General features: G+C 40.0%; 1 protein-coding gene and 1 long non-coding RNA gene across 3 annotated transcripts in view; one reads left to right on the top strand and one right to left on the bottom strand.

Moving 5' to 3' along the window:
• Positions 1-17,393, top strand: part of sema6a (sema domain, transmembrane domain (TM), and cytoplasmic domain, (semaphorin) 6A) — a 144,582-nt gene that overhangs the window by 63,523 nt on the left and 63,666 nt on the right. For both annotated transcript variants that reach the window (XM_028033525.1, XM_028033526.1), the window contains exons 4-5: positions 14,901-14,961; positions 17,077-17,139. In XM_028033525.1, coding sequence (XP_027889326.1) covers positions 14,901-14,961; positions 17,077-17,139 — 124 coding nt within the window. The remainder of the gene's footprint in view (positions 1-14,900; positions 14,962-17,076; positions 17,140-17,393) is intronic.
• The window catches only part of LOC114154433 (uncharacterized), a 101,623-nt gene continuing 86,708 nt past the window's right edge, over positions 2,479-17,393 (bottom strand). Inside the window, exon 3 of the long non-coding RNA XR_003597564.1 lies at positions 2,479-4,495. This is a non-coding gene — a long non-coding RNA (uncharacterized LOC114154433). The remainder of the gene's footprint in view (positions 4,496-17,393) is intronic.

Raw genomic sequence — 17,393 nt, forward strand, 5'->3', positions numbered from 1 at the left:
AAGTGCGGAATAATATTGAAAAACTGCAGCAATGGAAGAAAAATGGATCATTGTGAAGTTTTTCTCTTTTTTGTACCGATTATGGCTAATTGAGTGGCGGGCTTGATTGGAGGCTGTTGAAAAAGACACAATGGGGGTCTTTCTTTATTTTTCTCCCAAGCATGTCAAATTAAGCGGTGGAGAGAGTCTGCTGCCTTAAGTGGCAGAACTTTTTAAGATATCGGCGGTCATTAAGAGGAGGTGTGTGGAAAGTGAAAGGAAGCAGAGCGAAAGAAAGGCAGGGAGGCTGTCGCCCACCTGCTCCACATGGGGTAGCACAGGTCTTAAGGGTCGAGGAGGGAAACGAGACACAGAGGCTTTATTGGAGGAGTGTGTGTGTGTGTTTGTGTGCTGACCAGTTGTCCCGTGGATTTAAAAGTTATTTCTTCGCCTGCATGTGTGGACGAGTTGGGGAACATGAGCCCTGGTGGGCGTCGGAGCCCCAAGATCCTGTCTGCACATGTGTTCCTTTTCCTGAAGCCGCGTCAGTCCCCGTCACGTCTGCCCACTCAAAGCAGGCAGGAATTTTCACACATGGTCGCGGCATGCGACCCCTAAACGAGCGGGGTGGCTGCTTCAGATTAGACCAGAGTCGGATGACTGCCATTGATCCCGACTCAGACACAGAGGAAACTTAGCGTCGATTACATGGGCACCCGAGTGACAGCTGTGGGCAGGAACATCCATCGGCTCTAACGGGATATCGATAAAGACATGTAAAAGTTAAGCAACAGCGTAAGGCAAGCAGCGGAGACAATTACCACCTCAGGGATCAATTTGAAAGCAAGCCAACATTCGGCACAGGCAGGATGCAAATCGAGACAAAAAAAAAATCTGAGCTGCATCAATAATTGCTTTTATGAAGGTTGTCCAGTTAAATGGCCTGTTTATTCTGGGGCCAGCGCCACACTGCTCTGCCATCATGCCTCTAGACTAGCTTCGCCTCAGTTCTTGGTGCGCAGCAGCTTGCAGATGGCCTCTGTGAACGCCGTCCAAAGCCCAGCACTGTTTCGGCCTGCTTTTGAATGACTGTTCAGTGTATAAAATCCCTTTGGCTCCTGATTCCACATTGGCAAAGTGAACGAAAAAGAAAAATATCACAAGATTTTTAAGCTGTGCCATGCATACAAACATAGAAACTGATGAAATTGTAAACAGACAAAGTGGCTTAATCCGCAGAGAGAATGAGTCAAAGTCTTTGGCAGGAACCAAGCTCAGCAACAGATGAAGTGATTGATAATTTGTCCTCAGCTCTCCGGCGTGAATGGAGACATTTTTCAGTGAAAACACTCAATCCTGTTTCTGTCTATGTATGTAAGGAAGAAAAAGTCTTCCGATTTTCTGGATTGTAAGATACAATCAGCCTTCTGAAACTCATAGGTACTCAATGTTCAATATGAATTCAGCTCTTGGCAAGTTTAGATTTTTTAATATTCTGAATCTCATTCTGAGGCTCAGTTTCCATCAAGTGGTTCATCCAGAGAGACAGGACTGCTGACAAAATGCAGTCATTTCATCAACAACTCTGTTTGTTCAGCTTCAGTAAGCCAGGTACTGGACTGAATATGACATTTCCCTTCTTGGGACCTCACATATCTGCTCTTATCAGAAGAGACAACACAATTTTTTTAACCACCTTCATAAATAATAAAAACAGGAAAATATATAGTTATACTATCCAAGACCTTTAATACAGAGAAGCAGCTCTGCTGTTCTTCAAGTCATTTTTGTTATTAGCATTATCAAAGGAGTTTTGCAACATAAATCTAAAATTTATCACAATGAAACATTCCAATGCCAAAACAGTTAAAAGTTTTGAGCAAACATTTTATTTTCTGCTCTCCAAAAAGAGAAACTCCATTTTGTGCTTCTTCATTTTTTGAAGAAGCCTAGAAATCATTTTAATTGCAAATTAGAAAATGATGCATAGAAATTCCAGCTGTCTTCACAATATCAGTATGCAAAGAATTACTTGAACATTTATTTGAGCCCTTGGATTCACACTGCATGCAAACAACTTAGATGGCCAGCCGACTGGACTTTTACGGCCCTTGATCTAGATTTAAGTGACCTTAATACTAAAGCTTACAGAAAGCAGCGAGAAAATTGTGGTGATGGAAAAAAAGGGATGTAAATGTGGTTTAATCTCACCATTGAATTATTTAATAACATCACAGTTGCATGATTTTCTACTAGCTTGTAGTACAACAAGTGTATAACCGCCAATTCCACAGTACAGAGTTGGGTTTTTGTAAATCTGATTTCTAGAAATAGTCCTCAATTAGATATCACACACATACCTATTTATCATTGTGTTGTCTCAACGCAGAGGATTTGCAATAAAAGCAACATAGCCTTACAACAGATTATTATCAACACACTAAAATACCCTACCAAAACCTAAAATTTATTTTCCCACATTAAAAAATTCTCTGCATAGTTTATGTAATTTCTTGTTTTTTTTTTGTATCTTTGCCAAATGTAAACTTAAACATTAAGTATTTACATTTCATGCTTGATAAAGTCCCCAAAACCCTCAGATGTATATTGTTTCATTAAAATGCAGAACAACAAATAAAATCAAATTTTCCTGCACAATGTTTTGCCAAACTGCGTAGGTCAAAATGGTGTCATTATTTCGTAACTCAGATGGTGCATAAAAGTTGTTTCTTAGGTTCTTTTGCAAAAGCCACATCTTCTATAGGATGGCACAACAGGCACATTTAACGTTCTGTGCTGCTGTTTAATTCTGTTTTTCCTGAATGGATCAGCTAAATAATATTTGGTGAGGAGCATAAAACTCTGATCTTGGTGGTTCTCGTTTATCTTCCAGCGTGTGTATTTTAGTAGCAGAGTCATGTTTAATCAAAGCAATATACTGTACACGGAGAGGAGAGCTGTATGATTTCTGTCCCAGAGGTCCATATTTCAAGAGAAGGGTACACTATGTGCTGCATTCAGAGGGAATTTATCAAAGTTCAAAGGAATATTTATGATTTTACTTTTGCCAGAAAATATCTATGCATGGGCCTGAACCCGTGTGCACCTGCAAATACGGCAGTACTGTCAGAGTGACTGGTCTCTTGCTTGTAAAGCAATTTGATTAAAGCCAGTTCCAATTAAGTAGTCATAAAAACATGTTCAAACATCTCAGAAGTAATACATTCCTGAGAAAGTCCAATTTTCTGTTTAAAGGAGGCCAGTTGAAACTCCTTGATTTAGTTGGCTTGTCTGGTCACAATAGCCAAACCCTATGACGCCTTACTTAACACAAAGCTGTGCCTGAAATTATTTTTATTGTTGGTTTAGCCAGTTATTAAAAGCAAATGTTGAATTGCACGAAACAAAATAAGAGGCGGCTTGTTGGTAGCAAATGCTTTCAAACAAATTTAGATCGTTTGAAGATAAGTGTGTGGTAACTGCTTTTTTAAATATGTATTTACTGCACACAGAACAAAGGCTTTGCTGTAATTTTCTGGTCTCCTTAAGCAGTTCAGACTTCTTAAGTTAACTGCTGAGTTAAGTTGATAGTTGGAGTAATTTATGTGAACGTACATGGCTTTCTCTAGTTCGTCTTTGTGGTGGCTCTGTGATGCAGCAGTGACTTATTCAGGGCTTATTTAGCTATTCACCTTTTTATTAGATTATTAAATATGAAGAAAATTGTGAATGAGTTTCAATGATCTCCACTTCTAGGTAGTGCGCCAGATTTTGTTATGTTGGTAAAACATCATAGTTAGCTCACATGACGAGACAAAACACAATACTGGGTTTACAAAAGCAACACAAAAGACTCTGGAAAAAACTGAACTAAGAACTCAGTTTATTTTGTTTTTATGATTAGACCGTCTTAAAGAAACTGTAGTTTGATTGTAGTTTGACTAGTCCATACAAGCAAAACAAATGTTTTATAAATTTGAAATTCTGTCCAGCTCAGTTTTAATCAGCATCATGAGGGTATGTCTGAATGTGTTACTGTATACGCTGCCTTGCATTCATGTCCTCTGCCCCTCCACATGCAGAGCATAGTCGCCATTCTTGGGCTGCAAGCAGGCTTCGCCATGGCAACACCAGCCGCACTGTGTTTACACCCCTCTATGGGGCTGGGAAGCATGGGAATCAGAGCAAGAATGTGTGTGTGAGATCCGTGTGAGACCAAGAGCAAAAGGACTAAATTTTGTGGTTGCCATTTGCAGTCACACAGAGACAGACAGCTTCACTCAAAAATCCAGATTACTTTCTCTCAGTTGAGTCAACTAAAACAGTTGTACCTCTGTGGATGGCGCTCCTCCCTGTTGGGTCTCTTTGGGTCTTGCAGTGGAGGCCACTGGAGTCTCCATTATTGTAGCTCCACCAAATCCTTTTTAAGCCCACTAATGACTGGGATTACATGCTTGCCTCCTCTCTTTCCCTCTCTCTCCTCGCAGAACCAACGACATCCAGCCATGTCCACACTCTGAAACAAAAAGATTGCAGATCCAGAAGTTATAATCACCTAAATCACGTTTAATTCAAAGGATAACGGTGTAGGAATGTCATCAACCTGCTTTATCATTTGTGACTACGTCAGGGGAATTATGTTCTAGGATAACAGATAATTCTTTTTTCTTTATAAGAAGGCTGAAATGTGGTAGTAAGTTATTTTCACAGGTTTAGCCTTGTCCATTTCCAGTCAAAGTAACTTTTCAAATGACAGCACACTAATTGGCTTCCAGAAACCCCCCCCAAAGATGCTAGTAACAAAATGGACTTAGTGGACTTAATGGACTTTCAATGCAACTTTTAGAGCAACTTTGCATAAAAAATGTCATTATTCACAGAATGACACTTTATGACAACAAACATTCACAAAGACTCCTTCATGTTCATGACAGGTGTTATGTCATGTTTATGACAGTGTCATGTCAGTTTTATGCACACCCTGTCAATTAAAGTGTTACCAAATGTTTGCCACCATCAATACTCAAAGAAGGTAAGAACAACTACTGGTTTATAGGAAAACTGTTTTTTATTGGTTTTGTAACTTAATGTTGGGTACTTCCTAATCACTTTTGTCAAAATGACTTGGTCCATTATTTTAGGAAGGTGATGATGTGGAAATGAAGTGTTTTCAGTCTTGGATTTCATTCACCATTTGCCTCTCGGTATATGATTCATTAAAACACAAGCAAATGGATTCAAGACACCAATTTGGTAGCTTTGAATTTTTTGTTGTTGTTGTTGAAGCTTTAGCAGCAATTTGCATTTTTACAAAATGCTAAACACTAAAACAGCTACAAATAAAAGCAAATGTGGTGAGAATTTTGAAATTCATAATAAGAACTTTAACCTTCAAAATGAACAACCTGCCTCAGCTTGGGGGTGGTTGAACCCTGGCTTGTCGCATTTCATGGTGCCACGTCAGCGAGGGCCCCTCGATGCCCTCGGCTCATTTAGAACCTCAACAACTCCCTTCACATCCCAAAGGTGCCTGCCGGTTCCCTCCCGTCCACTTTGTCAAGAGGATTTGAACCAAAGAAAGCCAAAACAATGTACAATGGGCCCCTCCATCTACCACCCATGATCCAGTTATGAAGAGAAAGGAATATGGGGGATGAGGGTGGGAGGCAAAGAGGAGCCTGGATGTGCAGGCATTTAGTGTGTGGAGAGTGGGGTGGTGGCTTAAGGTGCAGGGATGCATGCTAATCACATTCTCGTCTTTTCTGCTGCCCGAGAGTGAGATGGATTGACAAAGACCCAGCAGACGGACCGAGCCGGCCTACAGTCGCCCCAGAAGAAATTCGCTGTTATGAAAACGACATTCTTCCTCACAAAGAGGCTGTGTTCTCATGGCTGCATGTTCGACGAAGACCCTCTCTGTCATTGCGCTGTACTCAGTCTCACGCTCTTGCCCACGCTCAGTTGTTCTTCTGTCTTGACTTGATCACTGAGCTCCTTTCTCTTCCTGCGTACTCATTCTTTCACAGTGGCTTCGTATCTGTGCCCAGCAGAATATTTGCATACCTTCCATACAGCTCACACATATTTGTCACTGAATTTTGGGAAATGGAAAGCCCACACATTGACACCCAATGTTCTCTTCTCATCTGGTGTCAAAGGCTGTGGGTGTTTCATTATTTACTTCATTCATCTTTAGAGCTTCATCTTTGGCACTGCAGACTCTAAATCTTTATGTTTTATGTAACAGCATTGTGCCAGTGAATTAGTTGGACATAAAATTAAGAAAAATGCATCAGCAGGCAAATTCTCAGACTTACGCTATCCACCAGTCAACTCGCTTTACAAGTGAAACGTGGTTTTTAAAATGCAAGGTGCACATGGACATGATAGTTGAAAGGAAGAGATGTAACAAGATAAAGTAAAAATGTTAATGAGAATCAGCATAATAATTGACCTATATGTTGTGTTTTATTGAGGAAAGAAATTCTGTTTTCACTTTTCTTTTAAAACATCTAATTTAACTGACTTTTTTAATTACAGACAAGAAACTAAGCATGAGAAAAGTGTAGTAATGTTCCCTTACCAGGCTTGCAGAACCAGGTGGGGGAAGAGCAGTACTGTTTCATATAAAAGCATATCCAGTCTCTAATGCCTTCAAACCATGGAAAGTTTTTGTTTTTTTTTAAAAATTATGACTCTTTTAAACATTATTGGAAATCTGTCATGTTCTTGGATTACGCTTGGCTGTTAAAAAAAAGTTGACAACCTTTTGGTTTTTGCAGATTTTGACCACCCATCCTTAAATGTGTTTTATACACTTGAACTTAGATTCAAATAGATCTAAACTCTGGTAAAGACCTAGGGCCTCATGCATAAAAGAGTGCGCAGTTTTCACACTAAAACTTAACTTAAAAACTTAATTTAAAAAAGTGCGGCGCACAAAAAAAAATCAAAAAAAAAAAAATCGGACGCATAAAGCCGCGCACCTTTCCTTTATAAATCCTAATTTGCGGGAAATAGAGCGCAGCTGGTCCACCCTGTCGCCACACATAAATACATATGTAAATTAGTATAAATACCCGGAAGTCTGCCACCACGTGAAGCAATAACCATGGCAACGTCCTTGTTCGAAGCAGTATAAGTATTTATAATAATAATACATATATATTTTATTTAAAAGGTGCTTTGAGGACACATAATGTCACCTGACAAAAAAAAAAACATTTTAAAGAAAAAAAAATCCAAATAAAAAGAAAATAAAGAGATTGTACAAATGCCTGTTTGAACAGTAGCGCGTTCAGGCGGGATCGAAAGACAGACAGCGTGTCAGAGAGACTTTGAGTGGGGAATATGAACGTTTATTCTAAATACTAGAATGCTTTATGTCCATAAGCATCACAAACTCTCCCTCTGAATGCTTCCATTGGCGATGCTCTCCATCAGAGCCAAAGCGCTCTGCTACAATTACGCCGCACACCTTTGCGCAGCTACTTATTTATATACGTGTGACTGCATACACACCTTGATCACCTTAAAAATAATCAAACCTGTTTATTATTTTTAATCAGCAGGTTTGAGTTAATCTGCTGATCCAACCCCGTTTCCTTCTTTTAGTGAGAATGAAATTAACCCATAGATGCATTTTATGCGCTTCGGCGTACGGACCAATGCGTTACATCTTTACGAGACAAGAACTGAGAAAAAGTACTATTTACATTCGAGCGAGGTTTTCACATACTTTTATTTTTACTTTCTATATTTTGTGTGCGTGTTAGTTCATTGTATAAAAATAAATGCGGTTCGGGTTTGATGCTTCTTGTCTAAATAGCACCGAATGTAGTCGGATTTCAGTGTATTTAGGTGAGTTTTGACTCTTTGTAGTTTGATATTGTCCACAGAAAAAAGTTTGCCTGGCTGCCGCACTTTTTCGGTGTGCCTATATTTATGCAAACTTTGACGCAAAGTTAATTTTTATACATGCCGACTTGTGCGTAAAATATGGCTCCGCACATTTGTTGTGCGCACGCACGCTTTTTATGCATGAGGCCCCAGATCATTCAAAAGAGAAAACCCAATAATTATGGGTGTAATTAAATTTTCCTACGAGTGTAGGTACCGTGAAGGCACCGTGAATTTAGCTCAATCGGATAAAGGGGATACAGATATTTCATTCAATTCATTTGAAAAGCAATTTGTCAATCCCAATGGGAAATTAAATTTGGATGCTGAAACAATCAATTAATTTTATATAAACATGTTGCTGCAGTTTATTTGCCATGGAAGTGTGAACATTACAATAAATTTGATTCCCAATTGAAGCGTTTTCCTGTTGCTATTTGGAAAAAAACAATCTGATTTAATGCACTGGATCCGTTATAGTGACATTAGCTGATGAGCTGAAGTACCAGATGACAGATCTGTTTATGAAAAGAAATTATGCAGTTTTAAAAGAGTCATGACCCTCATCTCATGGTTATTTCATTTAATTTTTCCTATTTGGAATGGGTAACTCTGATCAAGTAGAGTAAACCTTGACACTGCAAATGTGAACAACCTTCTGTAATAGATATTTTCAAGCTCAGGAAACCTTAAGTGCCTTAACTAATACATGTTTAGGTTCTGTGTTGAAGTAGAGAAGAAGTGATGATTTTATTTCTTCTGTGTAAATTGCTGGGTGCTGTTGCATCTCATTTGGCTCCAGATCTTTAAATTCGCCAACTCCTAGAAATTGGCTCAAACTAAACCTTGTAAAAAGTTTAACATCGTGCTTGGCAGCTTTAATCTTACAGTTCAAAGTCAGGGATACGAAAGAGAGAAATTCAAGATGACTGACATAAATAGATTAACTTTAGGGTGAAAGCCTTCCTGAACTGTTCAGTGCAAAATTAAACAGGCCACTAATAAAATGACGTTATGAGACTAGCTTTTGCTTTAACTTGTGTTTTCATCTGCAGCAGTTTGTGTGTAAGCTGTTCTCAGCAGGGAGGAGAGGCCTTGAAACACAGTCCATTTAATTCTACTTGTGAAGCATCACAACAGTTAGACACTTAAAGCCTCAAATAAAATTCACAACTAATCAAAGAAAGAACTCTATTAAATTAACTCGGTTTAGTTGGACCATACAAACTCGTTATTGTAAAGTCGACCCTCTGTGCTCAAAATCACAGCTGACATTTTCTCACACAAACTGAAGAGTTTTTGATTGATGGCAGCCACTGTCTTTTGTTTAATTTATCTACCGTTTGAAAATAAACACTGCGTTAATTTTCCAGCCTTGAAGTTATCTGAACCGAGAGAATGTGAAATAGCTTCATAAGCCTAAACTCCTATTTTTCAAAACATCTTTGAATAGATCTGGGGCCTCAAGCATTAAAGAGTGCACAGTTTTCACACTAAAACTTGGCGTATGGAAAAATGTAGAAAAGTGCGTCTCACAAAGAAATTCGCACGTACGCATGCATGTGGTCGCGCATCTTTCCCTTATACATCCCAATTTGTGAGAAATAGAGCAGTTGCTGGTCCGCCAGTCGCTACCCATAAATACATATGTAAATGAGTATAAATACCCGGAAGTCTGCCACCACGTGGGGCAATAACCATGGCAACGTCATTGTTTATAGCAGTATAAGTATTTATAATAATAATAATAATAAAATAATAATATATTCTATTTAAAAGATGCTTTCAGGGAACATAAGGTAACCTCACAAAAATAAAAATAATACATTTTAAAGAAAGAATAAAAAATCCAAATAATAAAAAAAGAAAATAAGGACATCGTTCAAATGCCTGTTTGAACAGGAGAGCGTTCAGCCGGGATTTAAAGACAGACAGCGTGTCAGAGAGTCTTTGAGTGGGTAAATTGGACGTTTATTCTAAATAGCGGAATCATGTGCATAAGTTGTACATTTACAGAATAGAGATGCTTTCGGTCCCTAAAGGTACAAAGCTGGCGACTCTACTGAAGGATGACTGCAGCTGGACTGGTACTGGTACGGCACCGCTCCTTCTTTTAGTCTTGCTCAGAGCTCCATGATGATCAGTCTGGATTATACTGACAAACCATTATCAACATTTCCCAGCAGATCGATATGATCAATCGCTCCGTCTGAATCCTTCCATTGGCGATGTTCTCCATCAGAGCCAAAGCTCCACAATTGTGCAGCTCACCTTTGCGCAGGTTATATATGTGTGATTGTATACAGTACACACCTTGATCACCTTAAGAACAATCAAACCTGTTTGGAGTTAATCTGCTGATCCAAACCTGTTTTCTTTTTTCAGTGACAACTAAATTACCCCATAGATGCATTTCATGCGCTTCGGCGCACAGACCAATGCGTTACATCTTTACGAGACAAAAACTCAGGAAATGTATTTTTTACATTCTAGTGAGGTTTTCGCATCCTTTTATTTTGTTTTCTTTACTTTGTGTGCGTGTTAGATTATTGTTTAAAAATAAATGAGGTGGAAAAAACATCGGGTTTGATGCTTCTTGGGTTAAATAACCATCCATCCATCTTCTGTTCTCCCTTTGTCCCTAATGGGGTCGGGAGGGTTGCTGGTGCCCATCTCCAGCTACGTTGCAGGCGAGAGGCGGGGCACACCCTGGACAGGTCGCCAGTCTGTCGCAGGGGTTAAATAACACTGAATGTAATCAGATTTCAGTGCATTTAGGTGAGTTTTGATGCTTTGTAGTTTGATATTCACTGGAAAAATTTGCGTGGCTGCCACACATTTTCACGCCAGGGAAAAAGTGTGCGTATATTTACTCAAACTTTGATGCAAAGTTAATTTTTATACATGGCGACTTGTGCGTAAAATATGGCGCCGCAAATTTTTTTGCTCACGCACGCCCTTATACAAGCTAGCTTAACTTAAATGTTAAGCTAGCGTCACTGCCAACGGTGATGCTGGAAATCCAGCCTCTTTCAGGTTAAACTAGACTCAATCCTTGATGAATATTTTAACCTATGTACCTTTATCTGAGGGGGATGGTTTAAGTCAGATGGTTATAACTTAGACACAATAGGTGGTCTGAAAATGGTATTAGCCCACAAATGAAGAAAGGAGGCTAAAATTAGAATTTTATAAAGGCTTGACCTCAACCAACTTGAAAAATAGTAGGAAGTTGCTGAGTCAAGAAATTCTGTTAAGAAAAGAGGTCAAATATCCAGACTGAATTATTCTGTGAGATTGTTCAGGCCATTTGAACAAATAGTGGGAATATTTGCTGGGATTTAACTTGTAATTTTAAACCTGTGCACCAGGTTCCTGATTCTCAAGGAATTCATTGAGGTTGTTTGTTTAATAATCATTCAAAGAAAAGATAATATTCTCAGAATTGTCAATAATGTTCATTCATACGATGAGAGTAATGAAAACTCCATGTCTGGCTGCCTCTCTCTTGTCCTACTAAGAGGATGTACGGTATAATGTACAGATGTGACCCGCACCGCGGGGTAAGAAGAGTTCAGGAGCAGAGTTGTAGAAGTTAAAAGGGCTCTGGAGGGAGTCTGTGCCGCCATGTTGGGGTACGACGTATGGGAGAAGGGGGAAGGGGGACGTCTCTATGCACATGTGTGTGTTTATAGAGCCGGTGTTGACACAGACACAGCCGCTCCATTGTCCTCCTCAATCTCTGGTCAGGATGTTTGAGGGATGCCTTGCCGCTTGGCTTCCTCTAATCTCTGCTGGAACCAAAAACCCTGCAGCTGGAAGGCTTCGGCCCTGGAGGGACGCTGTCAGCGCTGGGACAGTATGGCAGGGAAGGTTACTGCTGAGAAAATGTGGAGCAGTCAATTACAGATTACTCATGAGCTGTTTTAAAACTCCAGGCAGTGAGCCCACCAAGTAATCCTTTGATTTAATAGCTTTTGATTTAGTTTTGTCTTTTTGAACATAGTGTTTGAATTCTTAAAATAAATATATAAGTGAAACTCAATGAATAACTTTTAAGAGACTTTCAAGCACTTAAACTGAACACATTTAATGTCTTCTTCCACAAGTTTCAATGTGTTTTAAAAGACAGTTTAGTTTTGTTTTAATTTAGTACATCAAACATTTAGCTGCTGTTATCAAATTCAGTACTACCCCAGTCATTAGATCATTGCTTGTGATGTTTTTCATGAACATGTTAAATAATAAACTAAGTAAAACTGTGCTGAAGTACTCCTAATGAACATGTTTTGCAGGTGAATTATTTGATTATATTTATTTAATGATAGCAGAAAATGAGATACCAGCTTTGGTGATCATAATCTGCTCAATCTTGCCTTAATTTTAGAGTAAAATATTTCAAAATTGCCCCATAAAGAAGGAAATGATCGCTCATTAATCTATTATTGATTATCTGAGACCTTGTCATAGAGGAAACCGGTCTAGTGGGACATTCGTCTCCCCAGCACTACGTTCCAGTTCATTCTGGGAAACTTCAAAATGTTACCACACCATAAGGGATATAAAGTCTGTGAAGCAAGTGCTGGATGAGGCTTGGGGTCTCCCTGCAGAAAACCTCCAAATGAAGGAATCCAATAAGCATCATTATTAGATGCCTGAACTATCTACCTCTACTGCGTCCTCTCAGTGCAGAGGAGCAGTAGCTCTTCTGTTAGCCCTTTGAAGGTGTTGGGGTTCCACACTTTGTCTCCCAAAGGAGGAAGCACATTTTATCCTCTTCTATCAAGGATATTGTTCTTTTGGTTGTATTTCAAACCACAAGTGAGCCGCAAGAGCTTCACTTTTTGTTTGTGCTGTCTCACACTGTCAATATCAGCCTCTCCAACCTACTGCCAGTCATTAACCTCTACCTAGGCAGAGACTAACGTCAAACTCATGAAGAAGCAGTTCTCTTGGAGGTCAGCTCTTCCAAGCCTCACACTTGGAGAAACAGATCCTCTTCCCAGCTGCTTCACACAAAGTTATGAACCTCTGTAATGATTGCTGCAGGTTAGGGCTGGGACTTAGAAATGGATTCCCATCATTGGCAAAAATCAGACGCTGAGGTTTTCAAACTAGACACCCTCTCCTCTCCACAACTACGCCTTGAGATCCTGTCTCTCGCGCTTGGCTCTCACTTTGGTTATAAAAGAACCAAATAACCATAAAAGGAACTCCAGCTCCTCATACTCCTTCAGATTTCCCTATAAATTGTGTTTATGGATCTGGTTTTTACCATTCTTCAGATCCAACACAAACAAAACCTTCCTCCAGTTCAGAGCCACAGCTTCAAACTTGGTTGAGTTGACTGTCATCCCAACCACTTCAAACTCAGTTGTGGATCTGTCCAGTGTGTGCTTAGGATGCCAACAAGCCCACATACACTGCAAAAACCAAAGATGAGACCTTGAGCCTTGCAAACCAGACACCTCCTCTCCAAGGCCAGACCTTGAGAGCCAGTTCATGGATCCACAAAAAGGATCGTTGACAAGGGACCAATCAGATTCCAACTCGTATTGACAACAATGTTTGTGCTGATAATAAAGAAATACGTCTTGAATTTATTGTTCAAGGACCGACTAGCATCCCTGGCACACCGTTAACATGCAAATGTGCAAAGAAGCACAAAAAACCTGAAAAGGTCCACATCTTGGAACATGAGAGGGTAACTTTTTCTGATGTTTTAGTTTATTTATGTTTTGGCCAAAAAAAAACCCTCTGGGGGAATTTAAGATATCAAATATATTTGGTTCAATTTAACCTGCATCTTAACTGTACCTTCAAACTTTAGAAGTATTAGATTTTTGCTTTCCTAATGAGTAATCTCCCTGATGGAGCTGACGCGGACACAGTTTGTGGACACACGACATGATGGATATTGGGCCTACATCCACAGCTCTGACATCTCTGTTTTCGCCTATAAAAAGCTGTTTTCTTAATTCCAACCTCTCCCAAAGATTAATTATTCAAATGGAGCCTTGTGTGTCATAGTGAAGACTGGGTTTTGTCCGCAAGGACACAGACGTGGCAGCTCCCCCTCCCCAAGAAGGCGATATAAGTAAATTCATTTCAAGGTGCCTGTTACTCCAAAGACTTTATTAGATTTAGTTAATGAGAGAGAGCAGGGCTGGCTGGCGGTCTGAGCGCAGGTTGGGGAGCTGGAACGTAATTAAACCTCGAGTCCGACGATGCCACTGTTACACACTTTGATATAAAAAAGAAAAACTCACTCAGCAACTAATCTCCACCAAAATTAAAACAGATACATCATTCATCACTGTTGTTTCTCCTTTTTTTATTCCTCAAAAATTAGATGAATCCTTTTTTCCTTTGTTCTTGTTCTGTTCTCACCACCTCAACACCTTCGACTCTCCATCTCCAAGGGAGGCGTAGCCACACGTTGGTCTGTCTGAGAGCTGGTTAACCTTTTAGAGTTTTATGTCTTCCATATGCCCTGCTGGGGCTTTTATGGCAGGACTGCGTAACACAGGAGAGGCTTTTATGTTTCCAGGCTAGCACGCATACGTTTTCTCGTCCGAGCAATAATGAGTGTTAGTATAGATTTCCTGTGGCTGAAACAGCAGACTTAATTGACCTGAACAGCCCTGAGTGACTTGGCACCTCCCGTCTCAACCTTCCCTCCTCCATCGCCCCCCCATTAGGACCTTTCCTCTGGACAAAGAGGCTTTTGTCCCCAGGCCTGCGCCGCAGAGCTCTAAAGCTTTGTTGACTGTTTCTGTCTGACAGAGCAAATAGCTCTGGCCTCCTTTTGTTTATTGTAATTTTTTGAAGTTTAAACATAGTTTATACAAAGTCCCATTTTGTGACATTGTTTGCTGCCTGCGGGGGGGAAATAGAGAAAGAAAAAAGAACACAGGCTTATTATTTGTAGATTTTTCTGACTCTGTGTTGCTGTCTGAAGTCTTATCTTCTCATTTTTCTCCCTCTCTCTCTGTTTCTTTTCCTCCCTCCTCCTCTGGCAGGGATCACATATACACAGTGGACACGGAGACTGCCAACGGTGACGAGATCTTTTTCAGTAAGGTGAGTGAGACGTGGGACTCTCTGAGGATTGGTTATTCTCGTCGGGCTGCGATTTGACAGCGTAACCCTAATAGCCCTCCTCGCTCTGTGTGTCTGCGTGAGCACGTGGTTGTGTGCATTCTTCCATCTATGTGCTCGTCAGCACTCTTACACACCTGCTCAAAGACGTGAGCTTGCCATGGTGACCCTGCAAAGACGATTATCCAATCAGTCGGTTAACAAACCGCCTGCGTCATGCGTTGCTCATCAGTGGGACGGTGGAAGTTTAATAGAGGTGTAGCAGATGCTAAATGGAGGGATCTTGGCATGTTACAAAGCTGAGTGAAAGTCTTTATTCATATTTTTTTGTTGTTGCTTTTTCTCATATGTAAAAAAAAATCATGGATTTTTGCTATCCACAGGGCAGCAATGAAGAAGGGTTAGGGTGATTTCTTGGACAGCAATGTCTCTCAGCCAGTCTATGTTCAGTTTCCATGACAACCAAATAGTTCTGCATGATGTTTAGTGATTGTCTCAGTTTCTAACAGGTTAAAGTCACACACGCACCACAGCATCAAGATATATGTTTCAGAGTGAATGCATCATTTTGTAATCAAAATGTTTGCTGTCAGCACGCCAATAAGTCCATTTGGATTCAGAGACGTTTCTATGGAGATGATCAAAAACAAAAACATAGTCTCTTACTTCTGGATGGCCATGGTGTTGGAGCTTGAGCCATACAACTCTTATCAGAGACATTTTCTGGGGCTTAAGGAGCCACTGCAGACATCTTTATATTTTGGCTCCAAAGAGTCAGACTTTATTTTAATATTTTGAAATGGTCTTTATCAGTATTTCTTCAGGATTCAAATGTCAAATTAACATTGTTTTCTTTAGTCTTTTTGCAATTTTTTTTTTACAATTTGATTCTTTACTTTCTTGTCAGCAGCATGTCCCAAAGCAGTACTGAAGATAACAGACTTTTGTGTTCATACATCTGTTTTAGCTCCACCGAGTTGATTCCTGATGAGCAATTAGCTGAAAACTTTGCAGACAGTAGATGATGCATATCTCTGGTCCATTATCCTATGCTTTCAAAACAGTCTTTTAGGCTGTTCAAGTGCTCGAGAAACTATCAACGGTGCAATCTAAAGTGCAGAACATGCTAACATAGTCAGGTACCAGGCCTGGAATAAAAAATCAGCAAAAAAAAAAACAAAACACCCAAACACTCAAAACTGTTGTAGCTTTTTCGAAGGCCTGCAAAGGTATTGGTTAAGAAATTATCAAGAATTCAAGAAAGGATGGTTTTAAACTTCTGCACAGTGCTGTTAATGCTGACCAAAGGGGAATTTAATTACAAACATTTAAAATATTTAAACAGTATCAGATATTTTCACCACATCTTTGCTGCAATGTCCATCCTCTTTTTCATTTTACCCACTCCTCACTGGCATCCATTGGCCTCAACATAATAGATGCAAACAAAGCTCAAAACAAGGGCGTTCTCTTGTACACAACCACCCTCCGTCTCCTCCACTTCAATGTCAAAGCCCGGTGAGTGGGTCTTAATGAGAGCGGGCTGCAGATGAAAGGCTGGTGAGGAGAGGCGAAGACTGATTGATGACCGAAGGTCTTTAATCAGCGGCTGAGCTCCAAACATGCTTCACAACGGCGGCGGGGCACATGGTGGTCTGAACCCGTGGCTGAGCGCTGACCCTCAGGCCACACAACGAATGTTGTATGTGTGTTAGTGTTGGTGCATGATTGCGCATGTGGCTTAGCATTGATTAATCAGTGTGTGGACTATAGGGTGGAATTTGTCCTTGGTTAGAATCGGCTCTGATCTGTGGCCTGCATTGTGCTTCCACCTCTCTGGCAGAGAAATTAGGTTTTCAGAGCGGTAAACAGATCATCCATCAGTGCTCAGAATAAAGTTGGTCTCAGAGCAGTTTCCTGATGTGGGGAATCAATGATGGGGAATCTCAGATGATGATTATTGATCCCTGTATGGATGGATATTGAGCTGTCTGCCTGGGCTTTTTTTTCCCGCCAAAATGTTGAGTCTGTTTACTCTCAGAAACTCTCCTTCTCTCTGTGTCCTGTTTACATCGATTATTTCTATTTTATTCTCAGAAAATGACCTGGAAGTCCAGACAGGCAGACGTGGACACTTGCCGAATGAAAGGAAAGCATAAGGTAACACATTCATCACAATTTACGAGTATGTCACATTTTACACAAGTACACATCTGATTTAATAACTGAGTCTCTCTGTTTTGTTGTTCTTCACACACACACACACAGACATTGAAATATGACCCTGAAGATGCATCAACTTATTTTTTTTATGGTTTACATAATTTATAAAGTTCATCAGTGGGAATCTTCATATCTTTCAGTTGTGCAAAAAGATTTATTGTTTGATTAAAAACAAGGCCATTAAAATCAGC

Source organism: Xiphophorus couchianus, chromosome 12, assembly GCF_001444195.1.
Source record: "Xiphophorus couchianus chromosome 12, X_couchianus-1.0, whole genome shotgun sequence".
Classification (NCBI taxonomy): Eukaryota; Metazoa; Chordata; class Actinopteri; order Cyprinodontiformes; family Poeciliidae; genus Xiphophorus; species Xiphophorus couchianus.